The 25,122-nt window shown below is 41.4% G+C and overlaps 1 protein-coding gene across 2 annotated transcripts in view; it reads right to left on the reverse strand.

Annotated features, from left to right (window-relative positions):
* Positions 1-24,719, reverse strand: part of LAMA4 (laminin subunit alpha 4) — a 106,054-nt gene extending 81,335 nt beyond the window's left edge. For both annotated transcript variants that reach the window (XM_074862325.1, XM_074862324.1), the window contains exons 1-2: positions 24,126-24,719; positions 243-344 (exon numbers count right to left, since the gene is read on the reverse strand). In XM_074862325.1, the coding sequence (XP_074718426.1) occupies positions 243-344; positions 24,126-24,326 (303 nt within the window). In that variant the 5' untranslated portion in view covers positions 24,327-24,719. The remainder of the gene's footprint in view (positions 1-242; positions 345-24,125) is intronic.
* Positions 24,720-25,122: the final 403 nt, after the last annotated feature.

Genomic DNA, 25,122 nt, shown 5'->3' on the forward strand with positions numbered 1-25,122 from the left:
TATTGATTATGCTTACAGTTGCTCTTCAGCAAAAAGCTCCTGTGGTATAGTCACTGATTTTGCTGTGTATTGAAACTGAGCATTGGTGTTAATAGAAGAATCAGACCATGGTTTTTGGGTTTGCCTGGGTGATATTTCCTTCATATGAAGCCTCATGCAAGGGTGAAAGGGTTCATGTTATCATAAAAAAAAAGGTACTGTTATTTAGTGAGGGACCAGCAGAGAAGATAGGAATTCCTTACCACACAGATTCCAGATCCATCAAGGCATCTGTTTGCATTACCATTACAGTTGCAAGGAGAGCATTTTCCTGAGCTGGTACGGTAAAATCCTTCTTGGCATCCCTGCAATGAAAAAATAAAAATAAAGTATTTCCTATGCATACATATTTGGAGAGTTAGGTTTGGCTGAGAGGCAGGGAAAAGCAAGAATTACAACCATCAGGTCTCCCCAGAGCACACTGCACAACCCCATTGTAGCAGACCACACACACGCTGCTGAACTCGAGTCTGTTCTTTCACTCTCTGCCCCTGTGTTTGCTTTTTTGCCTTACAGTATTGAAGCTATCAGCATTTCTGCCTGTGTTCTGCCACTGGCCAGAAGTGGGTGCTTGCCTGCGCATGAGGAGCTGGCAGATTCTTACTGCATTTTATACTAGAGGATGAGTTAACTAGAAATTATTATCCTTATTCAGTAAAGAAGGTGTATTTATAGGAAAAGATTAACTTTTACTTAAATAAGAAAAGCTTTAGAAAGTTTACGTTACATCAAAGCTTTGATGAGCTTTGGATGAAGAGCCTAGAGACAGAAACATATCTACAAGGATCAACCCGCTTCTGAATGAAAGCTGGCTGGCTGCTGTGGGAGGCTACCAAAGCAGGACTGTCTGTCTGTCTGTCTGTCTGTGAGGCTGGTGAGATGTGCCAGAGATCACCTATTGTCATTCCAGGAAGTAATCAGTTCCTGGGAGATACAACAGTTCTTCAATCATTCTTCATGTGACATAAAAAATAAATGGGGGGGATTGCATGAAAGGTAAAATTTTATTGTTGTTTCTTAATGTGTGGCTATGCCTGGTGTATGTCGTAGAATCAGAGAATGGTTTGGGTTGGAAGGGACCTTAAAGATCACCTAGTTCCAACTCCCCTGCCATGGACAAGGACACCTTCCACTAGATCAGGTTGCTCAAAGCCCCGTCCAATCTGGCCTTGAACACTGCCAGGGAGGGGGCAGCCACCACTTGTCTGGGCAACCTGTTCCAGAGTCTCACCACCCTCACATTAAAGAATTTCTTCCTTATATCTAATCTAAATCTACCCTCTTTCAGTTTAAAACAGTTACCCATCATCCTATTCTTACACTCCCCGATAAAGAGTACCTCCCCAGCTTTCCTGTAGGCCCCTTTTAAGTATTGGAAGACCGCTATAAGGCCTTCTCTTCTCTAGGCTGAACAACCCCATCTCTCTCAGCCTGTCCTCATAAGGGAGGTGCTCCAGCCCCCTCATCATCTTCATGGCCTCCTCTGGACCCACTAGAGCAGGTCCATGTCATTCTTATGTTGGGGGCCCCAGAGCTGGACACAGGACTCCAGGTGGGATCTCATGAGAGCAGAGTAGAGGGGGAGAATCACCTCCCTCGACCTGCTGGCCACACTTCTCTTGATGCAGCCCAGGATACAGTTGGCTTTCTGGGCTGTGAGCGCACATTGCTGGCTCATATTCAGTTTTCCATCCACTACTACTCCCAAGTCTCTCTCCACAGGCCTGCTCTCAATCCACTCATTGCCCAGCCTGTATTTGTGCTTGGGATTGCCTCAACCCATGTGCAGGGCCTTGCACTTGGCCTTCTTGAACTTCATGAGGTTTGCACAGGCCCACCTCTCCAACCTGTTCAGGTCCCTCTGGATGGCATCTCCCTTCCCTCCAGCATGTCGACTGCACTGAACAGCTTGGTGTCATCAGCAAACTTGCTGAGGGTGCACTCAGTCCCACTGTCCATGTCTCCCACAAAGATGTTACACAGCACCAGTCCCAACACCGACCCCTGAGGAATGCCACTCATCACTGCTGTCCTCTTGGACTTTGAGCCACAACTCTTTGAGTTACTATATAATTTAGCACTTTTGATAACTTACCAAAGCTTACCAGAATTAAACAGAAGATTGTAAATATCTAAATCACCTTCTTTTAAATATTAATTAGAGCAATAATATAAGGAATCAGAAACACAAACAAAGCTATTAAGATGACCCTCTAAGACTGGAAAATAAAAGGAAAATGAAAGAGGGTAACTTTTGTTTGTTATGTTATGTGTAAATTCTTGTTCTCCACTGAGAAACTTCTACCTCATTATGCAAAGCTGGTGAGACACACACAGGCTGGCCTCAGGAGCATCAGGCAGCACCTGGTCACCCTGTGCAGTTTCCCTGTGTCACGTGTATTATGTTAGATCCATGCAGACTCATGAATTTTTGGATCCTAAATCTCTCACCCATGCCTAACTCTGCAGTGTTGTTGCAGAGCTGATGTGAAGGCCCTAGCATGTCATTTAGATCTCCAGAAATTATTTACCACACCCTGTTTCTGCTAGCGTTTACAAACACTATCCCTGAGGTGGCTGTCAGAGCCTGAGGTATGCCAGGGTCTCCTGGAATACTTTTTGGGGCTGCCTATACAGCACTTTGTGTATTCTGTGGGTCTTGAGGTCATTTACCCTTGCAAAAAGTGGGAAAAGTGGGAAGTTCAAAGGAATCAGAAGGGTATGATCCTTCTTGTATTTGTATGAGCTATGAGGCTCATATATTGTACTGATCGAATTAGGATTAGATTTCCTTTGTATCTCCTTCCTCATTTTCCTGGGTTGCTCTGAAATAAAGGTTGATTTCTTTTCTGTACTGAGCTAACCATTGCTTCTCACGCCAACTGTAAGCTATGACATGAACAACAGGTCTACAATATCAAATGCAGCACCATGCAGTGATGCTTCCACTAGCTGCAAAAACTAGCCTGTGAGTAGCATTGCTAAATAGCCCTGCTGGTGTCTGTGGCTAATTAACCCTGGCACAGTACTGTGGCCGTACTGCTTCTGGGACCTGAACTTGTATGTCTGCATGGTGCTGTAGTTATACCTGTGGAGCACTGGGTAGCAAGAGCCAGCAATCCTAAGATTCATCTGCATGTTAGCTTCCACTCTCAAGGGTGGGTAGATACTTCTATCCAGCCAGATGAGCTGCTTGTTTAGAAAATAATGTATCTTATGAGATGACTAACAAGCAGCTTTAAAAATGAGGTTTACAAATGAATCATTAACCCAAGCTTATCCCAGAGAGCTCTGAGAAGCTGAGATGAACATAAATGGAAAACTCATTTGCCTTTACCATTCTTACACACAGTATTTTATCTGGTTTGCTTTGGAAACACTCAGATAATAGCTCCTAGGAGGAAAAGCCTTCATACCATAGCCACTTTGGGAGAGCAGAAGTACTATCTATTTGTACTGCTTGTTTCTTTCAGTTGTTTAGTCTTAACACATAGCTGTAGGACTGGCTCCCACCAGACTAAGGATTTCAGCTGAATGATTATGCCACACACCGTGGGAGGGAGACAGTTAGTTTCTCAATTGAAAACAGATTCTTATCCCAGTATCTCTCTTGGCAATATTTCTTTCCATCCATACAGATCTAAGGCATGTTAAATTCTCTGCTGCCCCTCAACTGGTGGGTGGTCCCAGCTGGTCCATTAGTGTCTGCCCAAAAGCTTTCCTGGTTTTGCAGGTCTAAGCAGAACAATTTTTTACTTATGATGGTGAATATGGACAACAGAAATGTATGACTGTGTGTAAGGGTGTCTATGCAAAACCTTCAGTCAGCCATAAGGGTCATCTCCTTTATACTTCAACTAAGGGTATGGCAGCATTACATCCATGAATGAGCTTTCATCTAGTCCACTCACCCAGCAGTAACAAGCTGGCAGCAGTTCAGTGCAACATCACTGGTTCCAGCTGCACAGGCAGGGTTGTATGGTCTTTGCTGAAGTCCACTGGGAACCAGCTTACCCCCTATTCTGAGCAGACACAGTTCTCTGTTCCTCAAGACATCTGCCTCAGTTTTGGGTGCCTCTGCTGTTCTCACTGTCAGAGCCCCTCTTTAAAATGAGATGCAGGGTCCTAAGTCACATGGGTATTTTTTGGCAACATTTTTGCCCCCCACATTACTCAATTCATCACAAAAACTTGGAAAGTACTGATGCTCATTATTTTAATACAGTATTTTAAACTATGGATTGCATCAATTTAAACCAGAAATGAGGTATTGACAATCAGTGCTATGAGGGAAGTGGGAATGAGGGGGAAATGGGATCCAGACTGTTTCCTTTGGGTTCAGAAGTTTTCTCAGGCATTCTCAATTATTCTGATATATTTTTGTTGCTCCTTGCCCTACTAGTGATAACGGAGTGATTGGTTAGTTGTTCTAGTGCATGAGCCAACATCATATTTATAAAAAGAAGTGTCAGAGTGTTGAGCTAATTGAGGGATTCAAATGGTCGAATGTTCTGGGAGCACAAAATAATTGCACACAAAGCACAAACAGGTTTGGAACAAAATGGAAATACCCTCCCTGAAAAATTGTTATGTAGGCAATTGAGTGAGGAACATTTCCGTCCACTGTCTGTTTCTGAATGGTGAAGACAATTAGTAGGCCGAAATGCTAGGTCTGCATTAGCAATTATGTCTTCACAATTATTAGATTTTTTTTTTCCCAAGGGACAATGTTTGCTCCAGTTCAAGATGAAAAGTTCAATCTAATGTGGATTTTGCTGAGCTCTTGAAAAATCTTTTACACCCATGGTGCATTTATTCCCCCCTCCCCCCCACATCTGGATTTAATTATTACATTTCTTAAAAACAAGAAACAGCTGCAGTACTGAAAGCACTGTGGAGCCTGTAGCCGTATTCTGTTTCTTCAGATCCTTCTGCTGATATGGGTGCAAGAAGGGACTGAAGATGGGAGACAATCTACATACACAGGGTATGAGTTTACTCCCATGTTATATTCAAGCAGTTCCACCAATTTCATTGCAGGTGCTCCTGATCTGTGCCTGCATAACTGGGGCAGAATCAGGTCCTCATTTCTTCCCTGCTGTCAGTGGTGGTGCAGACGTGCCGGGGCAAGTATGCTTGCAGTGACTTTGCCCCTTCTGGCTTGCTTTTCCCAAAAGAAGAGAGTTGTGCTGGGGACATGCACAGAATGTTCTCTGTGGCTACATCTGCATCAGCCAGATGAAGAAGGGCAAGGCATGGTTTCAGGCACTGGTTTATGATCATCCATACTGACTGATGGTTCATTTTCTTTCTTGATTTTGCTCTTTGACAGATTGTGATTTTCCTGACAATGTCCAGGCAGAATGGCATGTGTTAGGACGTGCTCCCACAAGACAGTCTGTATGGGACTATTCTTTTCTGGGAAAACACAGAGAGAGCTTCAGCACGTGGACATGGGCCATGTTATGCTACTTGACTAGGAGGTCCCCATACTACTTTATTCGGTAATTCAGATGTAGCCATTGACTCTCTCATCTAATGGTAAGAAAACATGGCATGTTTCTTTAGTTAGTACTGGAACTTGTGACTTTCCTGTGAATATATAAAAGCACAAAGGGTCTCTTTCTTCCACAATAAAAGGCTCCCTTGGATCCACACCAGTGTTTGTTAAATCCAGAATTTTCTCTTGAGTGCTGGGGTACATGAAGGGATGTGATTCAGGGTTAAATGGTCTACATGAAGACATTTCAACCTTTCTAATATCCATTATACTCATGCCTACCAGTCTTGGGCTAGGAATCTCATTACATTTGATCCAAAACAAATTCAGAAGAAAATGGTGGTGCTTGCCTCCAGGACCATTGTAAAAGAGGAGAGAGCTGGTGTACTTGGGGAACTGAAGCTGAAGAATAGCACTCAAAGTAGCAGGCATGGCACATCAGCTGCCAAGTCACTACTAAGTATAGTATCAGCTGAGACTTGGTTGTAGCTGGCCAGCAGTGTTATGGTCTTTGCTGTTAGAGTCAAAAGGTGTGCTTCCTTCTAGGTCTGAGAAGGATCCTCACTAGGCTGCATGGATGTTCAGGCATGAGGGCAAAGATCAAACGTTATGATATTACTTAGTAGATTCTCATGTCAAAGATCTGTTCAGGATAGTAAAGTGAGTGCAGCCTGGGCACAAATGAATCCTATGAACTCATAAGCTTGTGATGAAATTAAAATTAACTTAATTAACTGAATATCCCAAATCTACCTGCAAAAATCCAAAGAAGTTCTATCCTGTGTCATAAACACCTGTATTTTGTGTAGAAGGGTGATTTTTTGATGTCAAGAGGCAAAAGTGCACATTTTTTTAGTTTCTGGCAGCCTCCCCTCCCCCCCCCCCCTTAATTCTTCATATGACAAAAGACTAGATCTTGCTCTTTTAGCCTTCAGTGGAAGAGAATTAAATTCTCATTACCATCTGTTGATGGTCAAGAACATACATAGATAGTTACCTCTGGCTAAGCTGACATACCACAGCTCGTTCACCTGCTTTATCCTCATGGTGTAGCAAGTTCATTGGACATACTGTTTCATTTTGAAAATATTTTTGTGCATTCAAGTTTCCCTTTTTCTGCAGTCTGACCTGTTCTGTAAAGATGGTAAAAATATTGTCAGAAGACATACACTTAAGTAAGTCTTAGTCTGAGAACTGTGAAGTCTGGTGTGACAGGCTATCTCTCAATCAAAATATCTATGGAGATCTGTGAACATATTGTGAATTATTTGAATAATATTTATCACTTAACATAGATTGATCAACAGTTTCAGAACTATGGGACCCTCAAAAGTCCCCACTGTCTGTTATGGAGTGAAAGAAAAGAAGGAGATAAGAAAACAAGCTCTACTTGTACATTATCAAGTTTGCCTCATAGCCCAGGGAAAAGAAAATAGAAAAATGTTGCTCCACTGATATAACAGACATCATATCAGCCATAGATATCTGTAAAAGTAGACACATTAATAAATAAAGCCCAAGTTTTTAATGCATTGATGAAGACAATCAGACAAATTGAGTGGAGTAATGTCCCTTCTTGACAGCTTCACATCAAGGTGTAATCTTTTTCTGGAAGAAACGGTTTAGCCAAACAGAGCTTTAGGACTCATCATAATACTAAATCCCTGAAACTTTTCATCTTTTGCTATACAGGGATGAATGAATAATATAAACATCCTCCACCCATTTTAAGATCCATGTGTCTAAAAGAGAGACCAGTCTGCTGGAAGTGCATGGCATTGCCATGGAAACAACAGCCCTCTGCTCCTTGAGGACATTTCCAAACCCAACACAAACATGCTTGCTTTTGTTTATTTTTTTTTTTATGAGCAGTATTTGGAATTGGCAGCCACAGTTTTGAGGCCTTTTTGAAGATTGTTTGCTTAGGCCAACTTGAGATAAACAGCCTACTGCCCTTCCTAAAAATAAAGATGTTTTCCTGCTTGAATATCTCCCAGTACTTTCATTTATGTAATTATTTATTAGAAATAAGAACATTAGAGAAACAAGTCTGAGAAAGCAGTCCTCTACTGTATGTTTCATGCTATTTCAGTTTCTCTGGTTTCCTCAGAATAGGCAGGACTCTTCTCCAAAGAATTTCCTGGTCTTTGTCACCTATGATAGGGTTTTCACTTTCAGAAATAACCACCAGCCAAGCTCTCACAGAAAGCATGCCAAGTTTTCAGCATTCAGTAGGTCTCACCTGGCATGTCTATGTCAGCCATGAAGAGAGTCCCAGGCTAAACCCCAGAGGACCTCCGTGCTCTGAGTTCAGTGCTGTGCTAACACAGCTGTGTCTGTGCTAGTGTGGGGGCATCCTGGCCAGCAGCCTCCGCAGCTGGGCGGCGGGACTGCATGTGTAGGAAGCCCAAACCATAGCAGGCTGGGAGTCATCAACGTGGAGACATCCACATGGGAACAAGCCAGCTAGACACCCTTTGTATGGTTTAATTTCTTCTATACTAAAATGCTTCTAAAGTAGGTCAGCTGTGCCCATTCCTCTCTACTGACTGCGAAGGGGGACTTGGAGGGCTAACTCACGTGTAGGTACCTGTACTGCATACAAAGTCTATGGAGATGAAACCTATTGCATATGTCAGATGTACTGTGCTGTGTAGAAGGGTCCAGGTTACAAGTTCTATGCTCAGGCCAAACTGCTGGACACCCTGTACCTTTGGAAAAGTGAAAAGGCTCCTGACAGTCTGTTCCACCAGTCAGTATCTTCAAGTAGAGAAAGTGGATTCATCTAAAGGAAACCTTGGTGTCTGGCAGGCCCAAGTGATTCTCTTTCTACATTTGAGTTGGGCTGATTCTGTCCAGTTCAGAGCATGGTAATGGGATGTTTCCCTTTGTCTGGATAGTGTCTCCTCTGCTATTTACAGGTAGCTCTCCAAGGGAGCTGTATTATATCACTCTGCACTGGTGACATATTCCCCACTGAATACTTGTGCATTCAAAAATCTTCAGAGAGAATCTTTTCAGGCCATCTCTGAGATATGTTTTTTTTCTTTGGGAGGCAGAAAGCATACATATATGCTAGCACCTTTAGTAAAGCTATAATTCTTGGGAAGAGTTTTAAAATACCACTGGATGTTATTATCTGGAAATTGATTTTATTGCTACTAGTAGCTCAGTCCTGCTTCAGCTTGATGACTTTGGACAGCATAGACCATATTTAGGAAATAAATATGTAAGAAATTATTATTAAGACTTTGTATTTTTGTCCAAAATACTTGGTGTTCACTGCAGTGACTATAGTTGTAATACATGCCTGTGAGATACGGAGAGCAAAACTGATCCCTGCCATTATATTAGTGCTGCCATGTTCATTCCTGGCTCAAGTTGGGGTTAAGCACTGCAGATACAGCTGGGAAGAAGAGCTCTGATGTTGTGAGTGACTTTGACAATCTCCAGAGCTGGTGACTGAAGTAAAGCTCTAGCACAGAAAGGAGCACAATCCCATTCTAAGGACAACTTCTGGTTCCCTCCAAAAGGCACATGTTTTGCTGAACTAAAAATACTGTTTTGCCAAATTGGGATGTAAATAAACAAAGTGAATCCATAGACATCCTAGCTTAAAAGCGCTCTGGGCAGGCACAAATTGTATGGCTTATCATGCTTATCATTAACTACAAAACAATATACTTTGGATAGATATAAGGTTCTACTTCTGGTGTTTCATTCAGCAAGAAAGTACTGAGGGCACCAACATGACTTCTACATCTGCTTTTCAGCTCAGGACATAATTGACTTCCAATGTGTTTAAACACTGACTTTTAAAATCCAGACTGCCAGTTGTAGACTGATGGACATTTGACCATTTCTTGCTCCCTGGGAGCAAAGTAACAGACGTTTCAAATTCCTCAGGTCCAAGATGTGTTATTCATAAGCATAGACACAAAGATTTAGTTCTTCTTCAGTCTGCTGGGAAACTTTATGCAAACAAAAAGAGCTGTGATAACAGTGCACCCCACTGTCCTGACCTTCCTGCCTTTGGTGACCTGCAGGAGAAACCTCTCTCCATTTGTTGCCAAAACATGAAATCCAGTAGATGAATAGTGTGCACTTTGTGCAACTGCAGCTTGGTGTGCAGCACACTCAGGAACCCTGGGCTTTTTGCCCTCTTACACAGCCATCACGCATTTTACTGACCACAGAAAAGGTGGTTAACTGCTGGAGGTTAAATTTTAGCTCAAGCATGTGTAGCATTTAGGAGTATCTTGTGACTGCAGGGGAGTCTCAAAAGTGTGTGTGTACATGGGAATGTAACAAGGGTTAAGTGGGGGGAAAGGATATAGCTATATATGCTCTGCAGGACCCTGAAGCTGACTCAGCCATGCTGGTTGCTGCCTTCATTCCAGAGAACTGGATGGACTTGCATGTTCACTAGAAAACCTATGAACTGCACTTTCTGTGTAGGGTCGGCAGATAGGCAAGCCTGCATGCATTTCCTCCTTTTCTGAATGCATAGGCAGCTGCACCGGGCCCAGCAGAGACTGAGTTTACCAGACTGATAGGGTGTTTATTAATTAATGCTCAGGTTTGAATGGTCTACATGGACATGCCTTTAAGTTATGGAGAAGGAGCCCTGTTTCTGGAAGGGGATGAGCTGCCAAAAACTTTTATCCCCATCTCATATCTTATCCAGTCAATGTTGTGCTATTCCAGGCAGTGTGTCATGCTCTGGTGTACTTCACACCTGGACTTTTCCAGTTTGGTGGGTGAGGAACTCACTGGCACTAACTCACCAGCTCTTGCTGGAAACACTTTTGTACCAAATATTGACTACAGCTGAGAAATGCTGTTAAGTAAGTCTTGGGATTAATTTAACTGATAAAGGTTAGAACTATGCTGGTTTTGTCTGTCCCCAGGACACAGTACATATTTTACAGGTACATGTAAATATCTGAGCAGTGTGCATCAGCAGGTAATCTGCCTTTCCTACCTGGCCTAGCTAACAATGAAAGACTGTCTTGCCACACTTCATAACTAGGAGATAACAAATCGCTGAACCCAACGTCAGATGCTGCCACATACCTCTGTATGATCAGACTCCTGATTCCTGTTTTCCAAAAGGGTAGGGCCGTCGGTGATAACTGCATGAAAACAGTGCTTCTAATATTATTTGCTGCTTTCAATATTATTTGGCATTGCTCCTCTTCTTCACAGCTTTTACCCTCATCTGTTCCACATACGAACTCTACACTGTTCACAAGATCTCCAGCAATGTGTAATTTTCCAGTAATACCTATGGGAGAAGCTTTAAAGGGTTCTCTCTCTCTCTCTCTCAACAGCTGAAATGGTTGAAATAACAGATGGTTGTATTTAGACGCTTTGAATTTTGTTACTCCTCCAATCTACCAGAAGGATCCATCTCTACAACTACATTTGCTCTAACCATGGTAGGCCATGTGGACAAAAGATCTGATGATCTGATGGATCCTATGTGAAGTGTATGACTTGGGGTAAAAGTTGTTTAACTGAATTCTTTCTGCTTTGCTTTGTTCTGATCTTTGAGGCGGGAGAGGGAAAATATTTCTAGAAGGTGTCCTTGAGCTCTTTATATACAAGTATTTGATGAGGCATTGTCCTAACTGTCTTTCATATCCATGCCACTTTTTTACAATCGTAACGATATAGTTTCAAACCATTTGTGTATCAATTTCTTCCAGCTCTTGTGACCCCAGAATTTGGAAGGATTTGAATTTGCTAAAGTAGAAAGAATAGTCATATGGATAGAGATCTGTGCAGTTACAACTTCCTCAGAAGTGTAGTGAACACTTGTAGTAATGAGGGGTTTGCTGCAGACAGCATGTTCCAATAGGTCCATTTATATATAGTGAGGCATTGATTAAATCCATGGCTCCTCAGTTTATATTTATAGCACACATTCATTCTAGTTTTTATTTATAGGTTACCTTTTAGTCTTGTCTATATTATATGTCTCTCTTATTGGCAACAAGGCTTGAATGTCATTTAAACAGTCTTACAGTAAATGCCAACCAGATGAGATGGTTGTTCATTGGCCCTACTTGGGGGAGGCCTCTGTACTTCTCTTGGGCTGTTTCTATTAATGGAACATCTGAACATTATGCTGATGGGTTGTGGATCTTCACCTGCCCCCATTGGCTCCCACAGCCCTTCTGCTGTTGCCTTGTTCTCTACTCATGCTCGTGTCCTCCCTGTCCTGCTTTCCATTTGTCCTCCTACTCCTCTTTTCCATTTTGCCTTTCCCTGCGCCTGGTTTTAGTCACTCACCCACTTCATGACATACCTTTCACATCTAATGTACTAACATCTTCACAGCAGTAGTTTCATTATGTTTGAAATTAACATAAGGAAAAATATTCCTTCTTACTGAACAGAGGAGAAACTCGTCACCTTGTTTCTGTGCATGAGCTCCTCTGTCCCTATGTTCATAAGGGTATTTGGACTCAAGAAAGCACCTTTTTCTGCTCATCTCTTGTGTGACCATGAACATTACTTTTTCACTCAGTTTCTCTATCTGTAAAATAGAATAATGACCATAGTCACTCAGAATCACAGAATCACAGAATCATAGGATTGTTGAGGTTGGAAGGGACCTCTGGAGGTCATCTGGTCCAACCCCCCTGCTCAAAGAGGGCCACCTAGAGCTGGTGGTTTTGGACTGTCACCAGATGCACCCAGTGTAATCCACAGCAGTGTATCCAGTGTAATCCCAAATTATAGTGTCCCAGATGTACCCAGTGTAATCCACAGCAGTGACACAAGTCACCAACTTCACGTCTTTTAAGAGAACCGGTCAGAACCACCAGGAATAATGAATATCCCCACATGAGCAGACATTTCTGGTAGTCATGATTTGCTTGTTTCAGATGCCTGCAGTGAATATAAAACTGTTGCTGGACCCAAGATTTCCAGTCTTTTTAATCCAGTGCTGAAAGAACTTTTTTGGCTTCCAGCTAAACAGCCATGTTTTAAATTCATTTGCATATTTACATAGCACTGCTTGGCACCGTGCTGATTTCCCATTTTTTTTCTCCATCCTTTCTAAGGGATAGACCACACTCTGGTATTTGAGGGCAACTTTTATGAGTGACCTGCGAGGATTTACTGTCAAAGCATACTAGATATATGAAAGGTATTAGTCAAAGAAGGTAGGGAGAAAGAATTACATTTCAGTGTTGAAATGTCACATTAAAAGTTGAAACTAACTTTGTAGGAGAGCTTTAAGATATTTAAGGAAAATCTGTTTTCTTCAATTCATAAGAGGGAGGAAATATGAATAAGGAAAAATCTATTTGATATAGAATTTTTTTGTTGCTAAAATATCTTTCAGGGTGTTTCTCTTTGTTAGATACAATGATTAAAACATTTTCCTCATCTTGGAAAAACAAATGAAGAGCTGGAGCTTTTACTGAAGGTACAAATAACATTAGTTCTGCTGATAACTTCCCCTTTTAACCTGCTGTGTTCATTTCTCTTAGTTTGCTACATGCATCTTCCTAGACCAGGTCTTGGCTATGGAGGAGGTTGCTGTGACTTCTTCCGACCACTGAGTTAAACTATAACTAATTTTAAAAACAAAATGCCATGGTGCTGCCACTTCTAAGACCTGTCATACTTCACTCTAGCTTAAGTTATCATTTGGAGAAATAAATGGATTTCAAATTTCAAGACCTTGAGTAATAGCAAATTCAAGACTGTCTTTGTACTTGAACCTATAAATCCCTATGAAGTGACATTTCAGAGGGATCTTTGTCTTTCTCTGGAGCATGAGATAATAACTGAAGTTAATGAGATAATAACTGAAGTTAATAACTGACCTGTTGGCCAGACATGCTCTACCATCAAAGTCATCATAAAGAGAGATGGACAGAAGTCCTGCTCTACACCGTGAGGTACTCCACAACATGCAGACAAAAGCAGACATCTGCTCTGCAATTTTATTTCTTCGCCATTGATTTTTGATAAATTTATCTGAGCTAACAAACCTAGAGAATTAAACAAGCTTGCTCACCAGCTTCCCCTTAGGCCTCCAAGCTCTATTTATAATTTCTATAAGCCTTCATTACCTCTGGTCAACAGTATCAAATTCTTCTGAACTAGAAAGGTCACATTCTAACTATTATTACTGGAGAAATTAATTCAGTGTGTGACATCATAGCTAGACAGTTAATTACCCCATTTAATAGGACACTACAGCTGTTAGAAAACTGTGCATAAAAAGCCACTCTATACTAGTTACCATTTCAAGGGCAGAAACTTCATGCAAATTATCCATTTGTAATTTCAAATTCATTTTTAAAATTATAAACGTTTCTGAGAGGAACCCATTTTTTAGCTTAGTCTCCAAATCAGTACTCATGATAGTTTTATAATAAGCTACACCCTGGTGTAGTACATTAAATTCCTGTATTGTTCTGTTAAATTTCTGACATTGTTAACTGTGAAATATTTATTACTTCCAGTTGTCCACTGATGTTGTAAATGAAGAATTAACCAGGGTTGGTTAAGAGTTTTGGGCACAATGCTGGTAATCTTTTTTTATCTACTTATCTTGACAGGTATCTCAGTTCTAATGAGATTACAAACTAAAGCAATGATGTGAATTATACAATAAAAAGCTTTCTGTTTTGTTATTTAGCTTGCAAATGTAAAAGCAAATTCTTGCTGAAATAGTCATTCAGTGAAAACCCCCTGTATTGTTATATACCCTTATTTTTTAAACTAAGTTCTAAGATGAGATAGGTTCAATGAAAATTAAAGCCTCACTGGGTGTATTTGCCACAGATCTGGGCAAATTAATGTAATAATGGGGTTTTCTAGGTAAGTGATATGAAATGCTCATTAAAGCTGCAGTAGTGTGTTTTTGTGAAGCTCAGTAATTTGAATCTTCAAACATAAAAACAAGAAATAAAGCAGTGACACTGGTTTTCAATCTGTAATCTTCTTCAGTAAATGAACTCTTCAATGAGTGATGAAAGAAATGAAGCCTTGTTTTCTGTTACTAGTGTCCTTTCTGTCATACCCTGTGCATGGATCTCAATATTGTCCCTTTTTGCCTGCATCCTCTGTGATGCTCCCACCTGAGAGCACAGGGCTATGGCTGGTCTGGAGCCATGCATGCCGTGTCTGACCAGTCTGGAGCTGCTAAAGAATATACCTGATGACTGAATTTAGTCTGTTTTTCCAACTGTTGCTGTGTTAAGCAACAATTTAACACTAGAAGAACTCCATCATTTATATACAGAGAGTATATCTCAGTATCTGAGATATATCTGAGTATCCTCAGAATTTACTGAAAAAATTGTAATTGCCTTAAGGGAGACAGGACAAACTTATAACAGCCTAATTTGAAAACTTCACATGCTGACTTATCCCTGACAATTGGGAATATTTATGTATCACCTGGCGAGTTATCAACTCATCAGCTTCAAAAACAGAAGTTTATTTTTGATGATAATAAAGAACAGATTATGATACTGATGAAAACCATCTCCCTGAAGTTTTAGACAAAGAGCTCAGAGATTGCTAAAACTAAAACTAGCAAGACTGAAACTAGTTGCTAAAATTCTAGGTAAAATCCTGCTGGGTGGGGAAGATCAAGAACAAAAGTTACCTCTATTTCACCCTGTTGCATAGTAGAGTTATGTAAACCAATAAGCAAAGCAGAGCATGGGCAACAGGGGAAAATGGCAAGTAACCCCCTCCTCAGCCCACTGTCACTCTAAATTCTTGTTTCGTGAGTGGACTTGTGCATGCCTCCATTATAGTAGGCAGATGGTGACTCCTGCAGAAACAAGCAATAACTGAAAGCCAGATAGCTTTATGTAGAGCAACAACATTATCTATTACCTTGACTAAGTAATTGTATTTAATTTTTAAAAATTTCCGGTGTTGAAAATGTTTCCAGACTGTTACCCCTTCCCCAGTCCGAGTGGAAAACAAAATGCCATTCAGCAACAGAGATGGGGTTGGATCCAACATAAACATTTCTCAGCTAGGCATTCTCCATAGAAGTGTGTAGTCATTTTTTCCATATACAGTGGGAAAGACAAAGCCTCTGCTTAAAAGGCATTCTTTCCCCAAAAGGGGGAGGGCTAAGATATTTTAGTTGTCTGCAAGCTGGCTAAGGGTTAGAGATTAATACCAGCCTCTGCTCTAATGTACTTATTACTACAGCCACTAAATAAAAAACTTACTCTTACAGATGTTCTCTGATGGAAATAGAAAATCTGCAGTTGGAAAGGTAGCTATTTGATTTTCTTCTTTCAAAGAAAATGTCAAGTTTATTCAAGGAGAACAATTTACAGGAGAAGGAATAAATAATTCTGAGTTGTTTCCTCATTAACCACCCTCCACCCAGTCCTCACGAAACGCTCATATGAAATGCACGTTCTGAGTCATACTTTCTCCTCTTGAGTCCCCCAGATAAGTGAGACATAATCAGTTGACAAACTACAGCACTCCCTGAGAGATTTACAGATAGAGACAAAAATTTGCAAGGGATAAAAAAGAAAAGTGGCCTTTGAAGCAAGTATAACTGTCTTTGTGGAACACTGTTAAAACTCGGAGGGTAAATCTGATGCTTCCTTTGATTTCCCTTTTGCAGGAATTTCCCCCCACCCAGATTTCTAGTATTTCCTGGTTTGATTTTGCAGCTCTTTGAAATGTTGGAATTGCAGTAGAGACATACAGTGATCTGCTTGACCAATAGCCATGGGATCAATTTAAAATCCTGTTAGCATGAAACACAAGCCAATGTGAAAATCTTTAAAGATCAAGAGAAAGAGCTTTCACCCATCTCTCCCTCTCAAGGATGGCCCAGCTGTGGACAAAACAGGCAGCTGCTGGGGATGGCTGATGGGAAAGTGTCGTGGTTTTGGGCTGTTCTCAGAAATAGGGCTTCTTCCCCCTTGATGGTCCCAGTGTGGGAGAAGGGGTAGCCTGCCCTGATCTCTCGCTGCCTCTTGGCCCCTGGCTTGTTTCAGCATATCATAGTCTGATAGTGAAGAAAGTAGTTTATTGTTGGCTCAAAGAGGGGGAAGAATAGATGCATCAAGAGAAAAACCCAACACTTGCCTTGTCCCTCACAAAAATCTATCACCCAAACGCCTCTTTCCAACTGACTTAAAATTAATTAGCTGGTGCCTTTGAGACTCTGTTGAGCCTCTGCAGACAATCCTTGCCATTGATAGGAGGTAGGGAGTCACAGAAAACGACAAATCTGCAAAAAGCTGAGTAGGGCATACAAAACCTCTCTGACCTTACACCATGTCTAGACCTTCAACACCTGCCCACCTCCCCCCTGAATGGATCTGTGCCAGGTACTGGTGTTCTGGAGATCTTGCCAACCCTCAACTGGCCAGGCTGTGTTAGCTTTTCTGGAGCATGTAGGATTTTAATAGCTGGGGTAGGGAAGGCTGTGCCTTGTTTTGCCCTTCCAGCTCTTTTTTTTTTTGTTTGTTTGTTTGTTTATTTGCTTTTGTTTTTGTTTAAATTTTTGGATACTGGAACAGATTTTCTCTGGACAAATGCTTGCCTCCACAGAGTGCTTTTGAGGAAGGATCCCTGGAGCCAGGAGTGGGGAGTACATCATAAAGGAGTCATGAATGGCAGGTTCTCTGTGGCTCTCTACGCTCAGAGGTGGAAACCAAGTAGGAAACCTTAGGACATATTGGTCTTGCATTAGCCTTGGCAGAAAAGAATTCTGCCACTCAGAAGGCCTTTCATACAACAGTAACAGGATGAATCATGGGGTGGTAACAGGATACCACACAGCCCAGAAATGATACAGTTTAGGTGCTGGTTCCATGTAGCGTTTTCTTCCACCTGACACCAAAGATGAAAGGCTGAATGAGCTCATTTTTATTCATTTTTATTGGGAAGAAAGAATCACACAATGATTCAGAGCCTTACAGTTTTAGCTAAAAAGGCCATTTTTACAGATCATATTGGAAGTTGTTTATGCAGGTAGAGTCTTTTTATTCTGTAACTATTAAATTATATTTCAAATTAACATTCAGGTGTGCCAATTCTTCCCATGCTCACTGGCTTTGATATGTCATGACTTAAAAAATAATATTTTATTTCTTGCAGTCTTGCAAACTTGGAACAGTAATTTCCAAAAAAAATTTTTACAATCTTTTATTATTCTTTGGCTCATATTAGGTATCTTAGTAATTCTTGAATGCTGGGGTTTAAGCACTGTTTCTTGCTGGTTTATCTTAAAGGAAAAAAGGGAGTTCTAGTATTTCTGAAGTATTTATTTTAATAAAAGAACTATCTAAAAATTGCACAATACAGCTGAACAGGAACGACAAAGCCAGATCATATTTATTGCATTTTAGTCAATTGCCAAATACACACTGTATGTATCCTGACTGATAGAAAATTTCTTTGAGATCACTTGATGACAAAGAATTAGGTTTCAAAAACTGTGGAGGTCTAACAGCTTTGTATACAGTACTATTCAGTAATTGTTGAATCTTGCATTAGGATGCATAACCCAAACATCCCCAGCTCATGGTGGTGTCTGAAAATGAACTGGGATCAGATCCAAATGTTCAAGAGGACCAATTAAAACATAAAAACCAAGAGTGTCTATACTTCAGTGTTTGAAATCTAAGTCCAGAAGCAAATTGTAAATTATCAGAGGCTGGTTATGTGTTACTCAGAAACTGGACCTATTTTACACAGTTCTTGAACACTAGGAGCTCTAATTGTTATCAGTTTAAATCAGGACAAGTTCTTCAGAAACCAATTCTTTTATTGCTTCTCATGCCCCCTGGAAAAACTGGACTTTTAATTCCTTCCTTGCTTCCCATGTCATGAATAAGAGTGGGCATGAAATGCCTTTTATTGGTTTTCACAGCCCTGAATAAGCTTTGGGGCACTTTGCTGGTATTTGCCCAAAACTTTGTGGGAACTCTCTGCAGTGGAGTTTAAATCACATTGTTCTGCCGGGCGCTTTATGCACCTTCTTGAAATGGAGAACATTTTCCACTATCCATCTGCTCTGTCCTGTACTTCCATTTGCTTCAGCTTCCTATGATTTAAAAGATTTGGGGTCTGGTGGCTCTACTCCAAGCAGCTGATTTTCATTAAAGCTTTGATGAGAAACTTAAGCTGGAATCACAAACATCTGCAGTAAAACTTCCTCCCCACTAATAGATGTTTCTCAGAACATAACCTTGTTGTACCAGAAAAAAACAGCAGCTAGAAATCCAAATTGCCCATTATGGGAGTTAACCTAACATAACCTTAAGGGTCTGAAATGAATTCATTTAAAGATCTGCTTTTTTTAAAGGTAGATGCAGTTCCCATTAGCTTAAAAGAGTATAAAGGTTTCTGTCAAGCTAAAACCCTTTTTGGCTCGCACCTCAGGATTAGGTCTTCTGCTGCTTCTTTTAGTGCTAGTTTGTTTTGAACAGATTAATGCCACAAGTAAGGATCAAATTGTGGTTTCTCTGAACAGTCTGCAGGAGTTTCTGTTCCAACCTTTATGGGGGAAGGGGTGAAGGCAATTTGGTGACAGTTTGAGTCTTTGTTAACAAGCGGCAGGGACTTATGACTGGTCTCTTTTTATATATTAAGTGTGAGCCATTTTAGAGAGGTGAGTTTGTCACAGGTCCTGTGCTAATTATTGCTTATTGCTTTAGAGAAGCAGAAACAAAGCACCTCAAATACTGCTTCTTGCTTTTGAAAATTTAGATCAGAATCTGCTGGTAGAAGTCAGGTGGGAAAAAGATTGTCAGGCATATCATTTTAACATGCAAACTCCATCAGATAACTTCTGCCTTTTACTTTCTCTTATAGTAAATTGCTAATTTTGACTATGATAATTATTTCCTTTAAAGGACTTCTTTTGCCTTACTGCCTTTCCTCTGAATCAAAAACACTGATGCTGGAAACAGTTTTCTTCTTCCATCTATCCAACAATATCATGCCTTCCTTCACTCTGGGAATTGGCTTCCTGCCTTGTCCCAACTACATTTTTTTCTTTACTCTTAAGGCTCTTGATTATCTCATTCTTGCTCTAAGTTTTTCCTCTCCTTTGTCTTCTTCCTGCTTTAGTTTGCTTCCTTTCCCACTATTTGCTTCACTTTTTCTTTCCATAAAGTACATTTGAAATTATCTTTTCTTGGTTGGCAAGTGTCTTCACAAAATGTCTGTCTTCCCTTTCTTCCACTAATCCTTCCCACATTCATCTCCTATACTGGACTCTCTTTGTTATTTTCTTGACCTCACATAGTCATTTACATCAGAATGAAATGCGTCTTTTTCTGGATGTCACCTTACATTCATTTCACATTAAAGTGAAAGGCTGCACAACGTGAATCACAGGGAATCATTTGCCATACTCTCTAGTATTTGAAGTCCTGTACCACTGTTTATTCTCACTTCAGGCTCTGTAAACAACTTTCTTCCTACTGGGGAACAAAATCTACACCTATATAATTAAAACCATCATGTCAATGGAATGTCCAAACACAAATGTTGACAGCAGTGGGCTTCAGACCTGCCTCTTATTTTAAAGGCATTTTAAAGGCATATGTTTGACAGTGCAATATAACTGTTCTCAGAAGTTACCTCTTGTTTTCAGTTTCAACTCTGTGCCTCACCAAAACTGGAAGTGTCTCACCACCCGTGTTGCCTTCTGCTGTGTCCAGCTAATGACTGGAACTCCAAACCAAGGATTTCTGATTGCCACTCACTTGTTTGCTTTCATTTGATATCTGTCTATCAGTTTTAAATCCTTTGCTTCCATCTCTGATGAATCTTCCTTGTAAAATATTTTAGTCTATCCTTATTTGGAAAAATCAATCTCTTGGTTTAATGCTACCAACTGTGGTTGGGTTATACTGATGAGCTGTATCCAGCGTTTTGTGCTCACTCTCTTTCTCACTGTCCCCCCGTACACATCAGGATTCAGCACTGTAACATCTCCCCAACATCCCCTTATTGTCTTTGTGAGCCAAGTAACTCAATCATCCTAAATAGCACACAAACAACAGAGTACTTGAGAATGTTTTTCATATTGATACTGATAAAGTCTCCAGTGATTAATTACCTTTACAATCAAAATTTGTAACTAATTTGTAGTCTGAACTGGATTATCTTCAGTTTCCAGTTGTTGCACATGATGAGACCTTCATTTGTTAGACTAGTGAGCCTATTATTATTTTTTTTTTTGCCTGTGTATGTGCTTACACAATAAGTTCAAAGTTCTTTTCTTAACCTCCCTCTGAGCTAAGCAGATTGGATTGTAGAGTCTCTCAGCTGTCTTCCAATTCCTAACACTGTAATTCTTCTCATGCTATTTTTCTGAATAATTTTCATCAGTTTATAAGTATTCTTCTTGAAACAGAGGCAGAAAGGTAGATACCTTATTCCATGACGGTCGCTACCAGTGCTCATTATGTAGGTAACATGACACTTCATTGGGTGGAATCTAGTCAGTTAACTTAAACATCTACATTTTGTGTCCCAGACTTTATCTGATTAATAAAGCTGTCCTGAAGTGAATACTCAATGTAGTCCTTACAGAGGAAGAGGCTCCTTTCAGGGCCTCCAGGGAAGACTGCTAGGAATTAGAGTCTTGAAAAAACTAGTGTCTCCATTACTGTATGGGGAATTTGGGTTTATATTTGAAGACAGTGCCTGCTTTTGATTGAAAAAGTTTAGGAATAGTTTATGTGCCTTAATTTAGGTGTACTGAATTGCATATTGATTAACAACCAGGACGTCAAACTACTAGATGTTGTCTGAAGTCCAACTCAAACCCATGGTCCACACTGTGAGTGGATGCAGCATATTAACATGGCATTGAAAATGTAGTTAGTCCTCTTCTCTCTGCTGTTAAGAGGTTTTCATTCAAATCCAAGGCACAGAAAACTCCACATTAACATTAATTCTGAATTTTTGAACCACTTCTCCCAGTTACTCTGAGTTTAGGCTTGCCAAACATGGGAAAGGAAGAGGAGTGGAAAACAGAAATATTCACTAATATGTACTTACATTAAATGGGATCTCCTGTTCTTCTATAGGTTCTTTATATCAAACTCTTACCAGGATTTAAGAGCATTCCACCAGTTATAACTTGGAAAGTCCCACCAACACTGTTTCAGACCTTGCAGATTTATGAAGATGTTGTGTAGAGCAGGATCATGTGTGGGGTAAATGTTGTTCAGCATGCTGAAAAACCATGGTCTCTGTCTGCCCTGATCTCTGCTCTGCTCTACAGCAGTGTGTTTCACGACACGTTTGACTGGTACCACAGTCCACAATGAAGCCCCATCCATGGCTCCGTAACTCTGCCTTGCAAATCTGCCCCATTTGTATAATTTGGCACTATTCAATGTGACTAACAGCCTCTGTCTGCTCGGGAGAGCTATAGGCCTGAGTCAATATTTAGACGAAGGAGCTGAATCAAACTGTGCTGTGTAAGGGAGTTTACTCTGTGGTTCACTATGAGCTGCGGGTTAAGAACTTGGCCTTTGAAAGAGGCTGATTCAAACCTGCTGGGATAAACCCTGCTCCTGCCAATGGAGGGGAGGTGGTCTGTGAGAGGGGGAAGCTCTCTGAGGACAAAATGAAATGTTCCTTCCTCAAGTGAGAGACTACCAGACCATCACTCTCTGGCCCCTACATCAACCTTCAGGCTTAGAGCCAGTTCTCCAGATCCTATTATGAACTATGTATGTGGATCAATGGGTAATCAGGTTCTCACTGTTACAGAGCCATCAGCCCTATCCCAAAAGAGCATCCTACTGGGCCTTCTTGGAAATTGCCATGGAGATGGGCTCTGAAATTCACCTGTAAGGTGAATCTGCAGCTAGCAAAGGGACCTGAAATCCTGACTCCTTCCTCATGAAACCATAACATCCTGCAGCCAAGGGCCTTGGCGTGATGATAGCAGGCAGCATCATTCATTCGTAGCATGGGATCCAGAGTCTAAATGCTGTCATTGCAGGGGCTGAAGTAAACTGCCAGAGCAAACACCAGTTAGTGAATCTATTAGATCGTACTATAGAAATAAAACTGTGGGTAAGACTGAAATGGGTGAAGGATACTGAAGTGTCATTCCCCTGCAGTGTCTAATATATCTCACAGCACGTTCCCAAGGTACAGTCTAATATATTAAAGTAAAGCAATGTGAACTGTGTCTTTGGGAAAGCTATACTACACAATCATATCGAGAAAGGCTAATAATCACTTATGCCCATTATCCTGTGAAAAGCAGCTACAAAAGCAGGTCTTAAATCAGGCATTTCATTGAGGGACTTTCCGTGTTGTAAGCAACAGGTGGCAACGCAGCTTCCCAGGGCTGATCCCAGGCCAGAGAAGAGCTGTACATCCCATGTCACGGAGTCCATCCAAGCCCAGGATGGCTCCCAAGAGCCCCTATGGTGAACAGAGCAGGGTTTAGCCTCCAGTTTTCTCACACAGGTCATGTTTCGCACTGAATCCCTGGAAGGGTGGGCAGCCGTTTCCTGAGGCTGCCCAGCTGCTTGGAGCCACTGCAGCGGGGGGATGAGCTCTACCCAGCCCTGTGATAACCCTGGCTGTCTGAAGGGTTTGGTCGCTTATTTCCATGGCTGTTAGTTCTGGCAATTGGAGTGCAGGGAGAAAATTAACCTTGTGATATCAGAGATTACGATCTTGATATTGTCATAGTAACACGGCTGTGCTAATCTCACTTCATTTTTTGATGTTATGCTAGAACTACTCTTTCCCTTCCCATGACCTTATGTAACTCAATTTGCCTCCTACTTTGTGTCTCCCACGCATGAGACATTACTGTCCGTCCCCCCCCCCCGCCTCCCAGTGTATGCTGGAGTAATTTACTGTTTTCCCAAGCTGTATTTTTGAGTAGTCCATTCCCTATGCAGCCTTGCTAGAATGAGGAGTATCAACCAATCCCAAAACAGAGGGGTTGCAGGAAAATTTTCCACTGTCAGATTTCTTCTTAGATCTCTCTAATTTAATTTGTCACTAATCCCAACCTCATACTTTTTGGAAGTCTTAAAATCTCTGCAGGTGTTTTCTCTGCAGGCAGTTTCCTACACACATTTTATTTATTATTCCTGCTCTCATCATGAAAAGGAACTTCAGATTGTGACATTCAGAGACAAAAGCACAAACTTCTACAGCACAGTGTTTGCCACCAAAAGACAAACTTTCTGGAAGTTTAACTACAATTGCAGGAACTACAACAAGACAAGCAGAAAAGTGTTGTGACAATTAACCCTTGTAAAATAGCTCTGTTTGGACAGGCCTATTTAGTTATGTTGGCAGGAAAGTCAGAGACGTGCTAAGCCAGCCTCACTGCAAAGTACAGCAGCTGTCTGCTCACAGCAGGCAGGGCATGTGTACATTTTGAAGTCTGAACCGTATCTCTCCAGTCCCAAAATGCAACGTCTCAGACCCCCTGCAAAAAATCTCCAGTATCACTTTAAGGATCGAATGATTAAGCTAACATTAACTAGATGGGAACTTCAACAGAGACAGATGAAAGCAGAAAAGCGCAGACACTAGAGAGAGAAGGGAGTTACTGTACCTCAGCAAAAGGCACCCAACTTCCAGTAGCTACTGCCTGCTGCTGCCCTCTGATAACAGTGGCTTCTTGCATGCTGACCGCTGAGCTACCTTCAATGTCAAACTGGAAAACGCCTCCCTCACTCGAGGCTGTGCTGGAGGAGAAGCATCTCAAAAAGAATAATATAGGAGAAACGAGGGGCCAGGCGAAGATCAAAGCCATTTCCTCCCCTTACATCCAGCAGTGGTCTTCTAGCGTCTCAGTAATTGTTTACCCTCTTCTGCAATCAGCCCCCCTTGGCTCAGTGGTGCCTCAGTTATTTTAACTTTTTTTCAGCATTCAGTTTCCAGATGTGGCACTTCAAGGCAGTCTAACCAGATCCTGATTTAAAAGAGTCAAAAAAAAAAAAACCAACCCAAAACCCCAACAGGAAAAAAAAAGAAAAAGGGAAGAAAAGCGCTTTTGCTGCCTCCCTCGTTCACTCTCTGTGCCTGTGGTTCCTCTTTTTCCCCAGAGGCTCCAGCTCAGTAACATACAGATGGGCAGTGCTTAAGCAGAGAGTGTCAAACAGAGATTGTATTCCAGGAAAGCACCGCTGGCTCCCCAGCCACCTTATCTCCCCTTGTCAGGATACAGACTGACGCTCTGCTCTGTGCTCTGGCTTCCTTCACATGTTCACATCATTCCCTTTTTTACCTTTCGTGTTGAGACCCTCCCACTCAAACTTTGCCGTTCAGAAAGTGAGGTCACCCTTTCCTCCCCCCGTACGCCGCCCCCCCCCCCCCCCCCCCCCCCCAATTCCATTTGACATCTCCACACGAAACATTGACTCGCGTGACTGTTTATTTCTTAAGATCTCGTTTATCCAGTGGAAGGCAGAAAGGTGCCAAGTTTTATTAAATAACCCGCTAGACCAACCTTTTCTTTTGGCATGGGGGAGGGGAAGCTGTGGGCGGGAGGAGGAGGAGGAGGAGGAGGAGGAGGAGGAGGAGGAGGAGGAGGAGGAGGTGGAGGAGGA

The sequence above is a fragment of the Strix uralensis genome, chromosome 3, assembly GCF_047716275.1.
Source record: "Strix uralensis isolate ZFMK-TIS-50842 chromosome 3, bStrUra1, whole genome shotgun sequence".
In the NCBI taxonomy this organism is placed as follows: Eukaryota; Metazoa; Chordata; class Aves; order Strigiformes; family Strigidae; genus Strix; species Strix uralensis.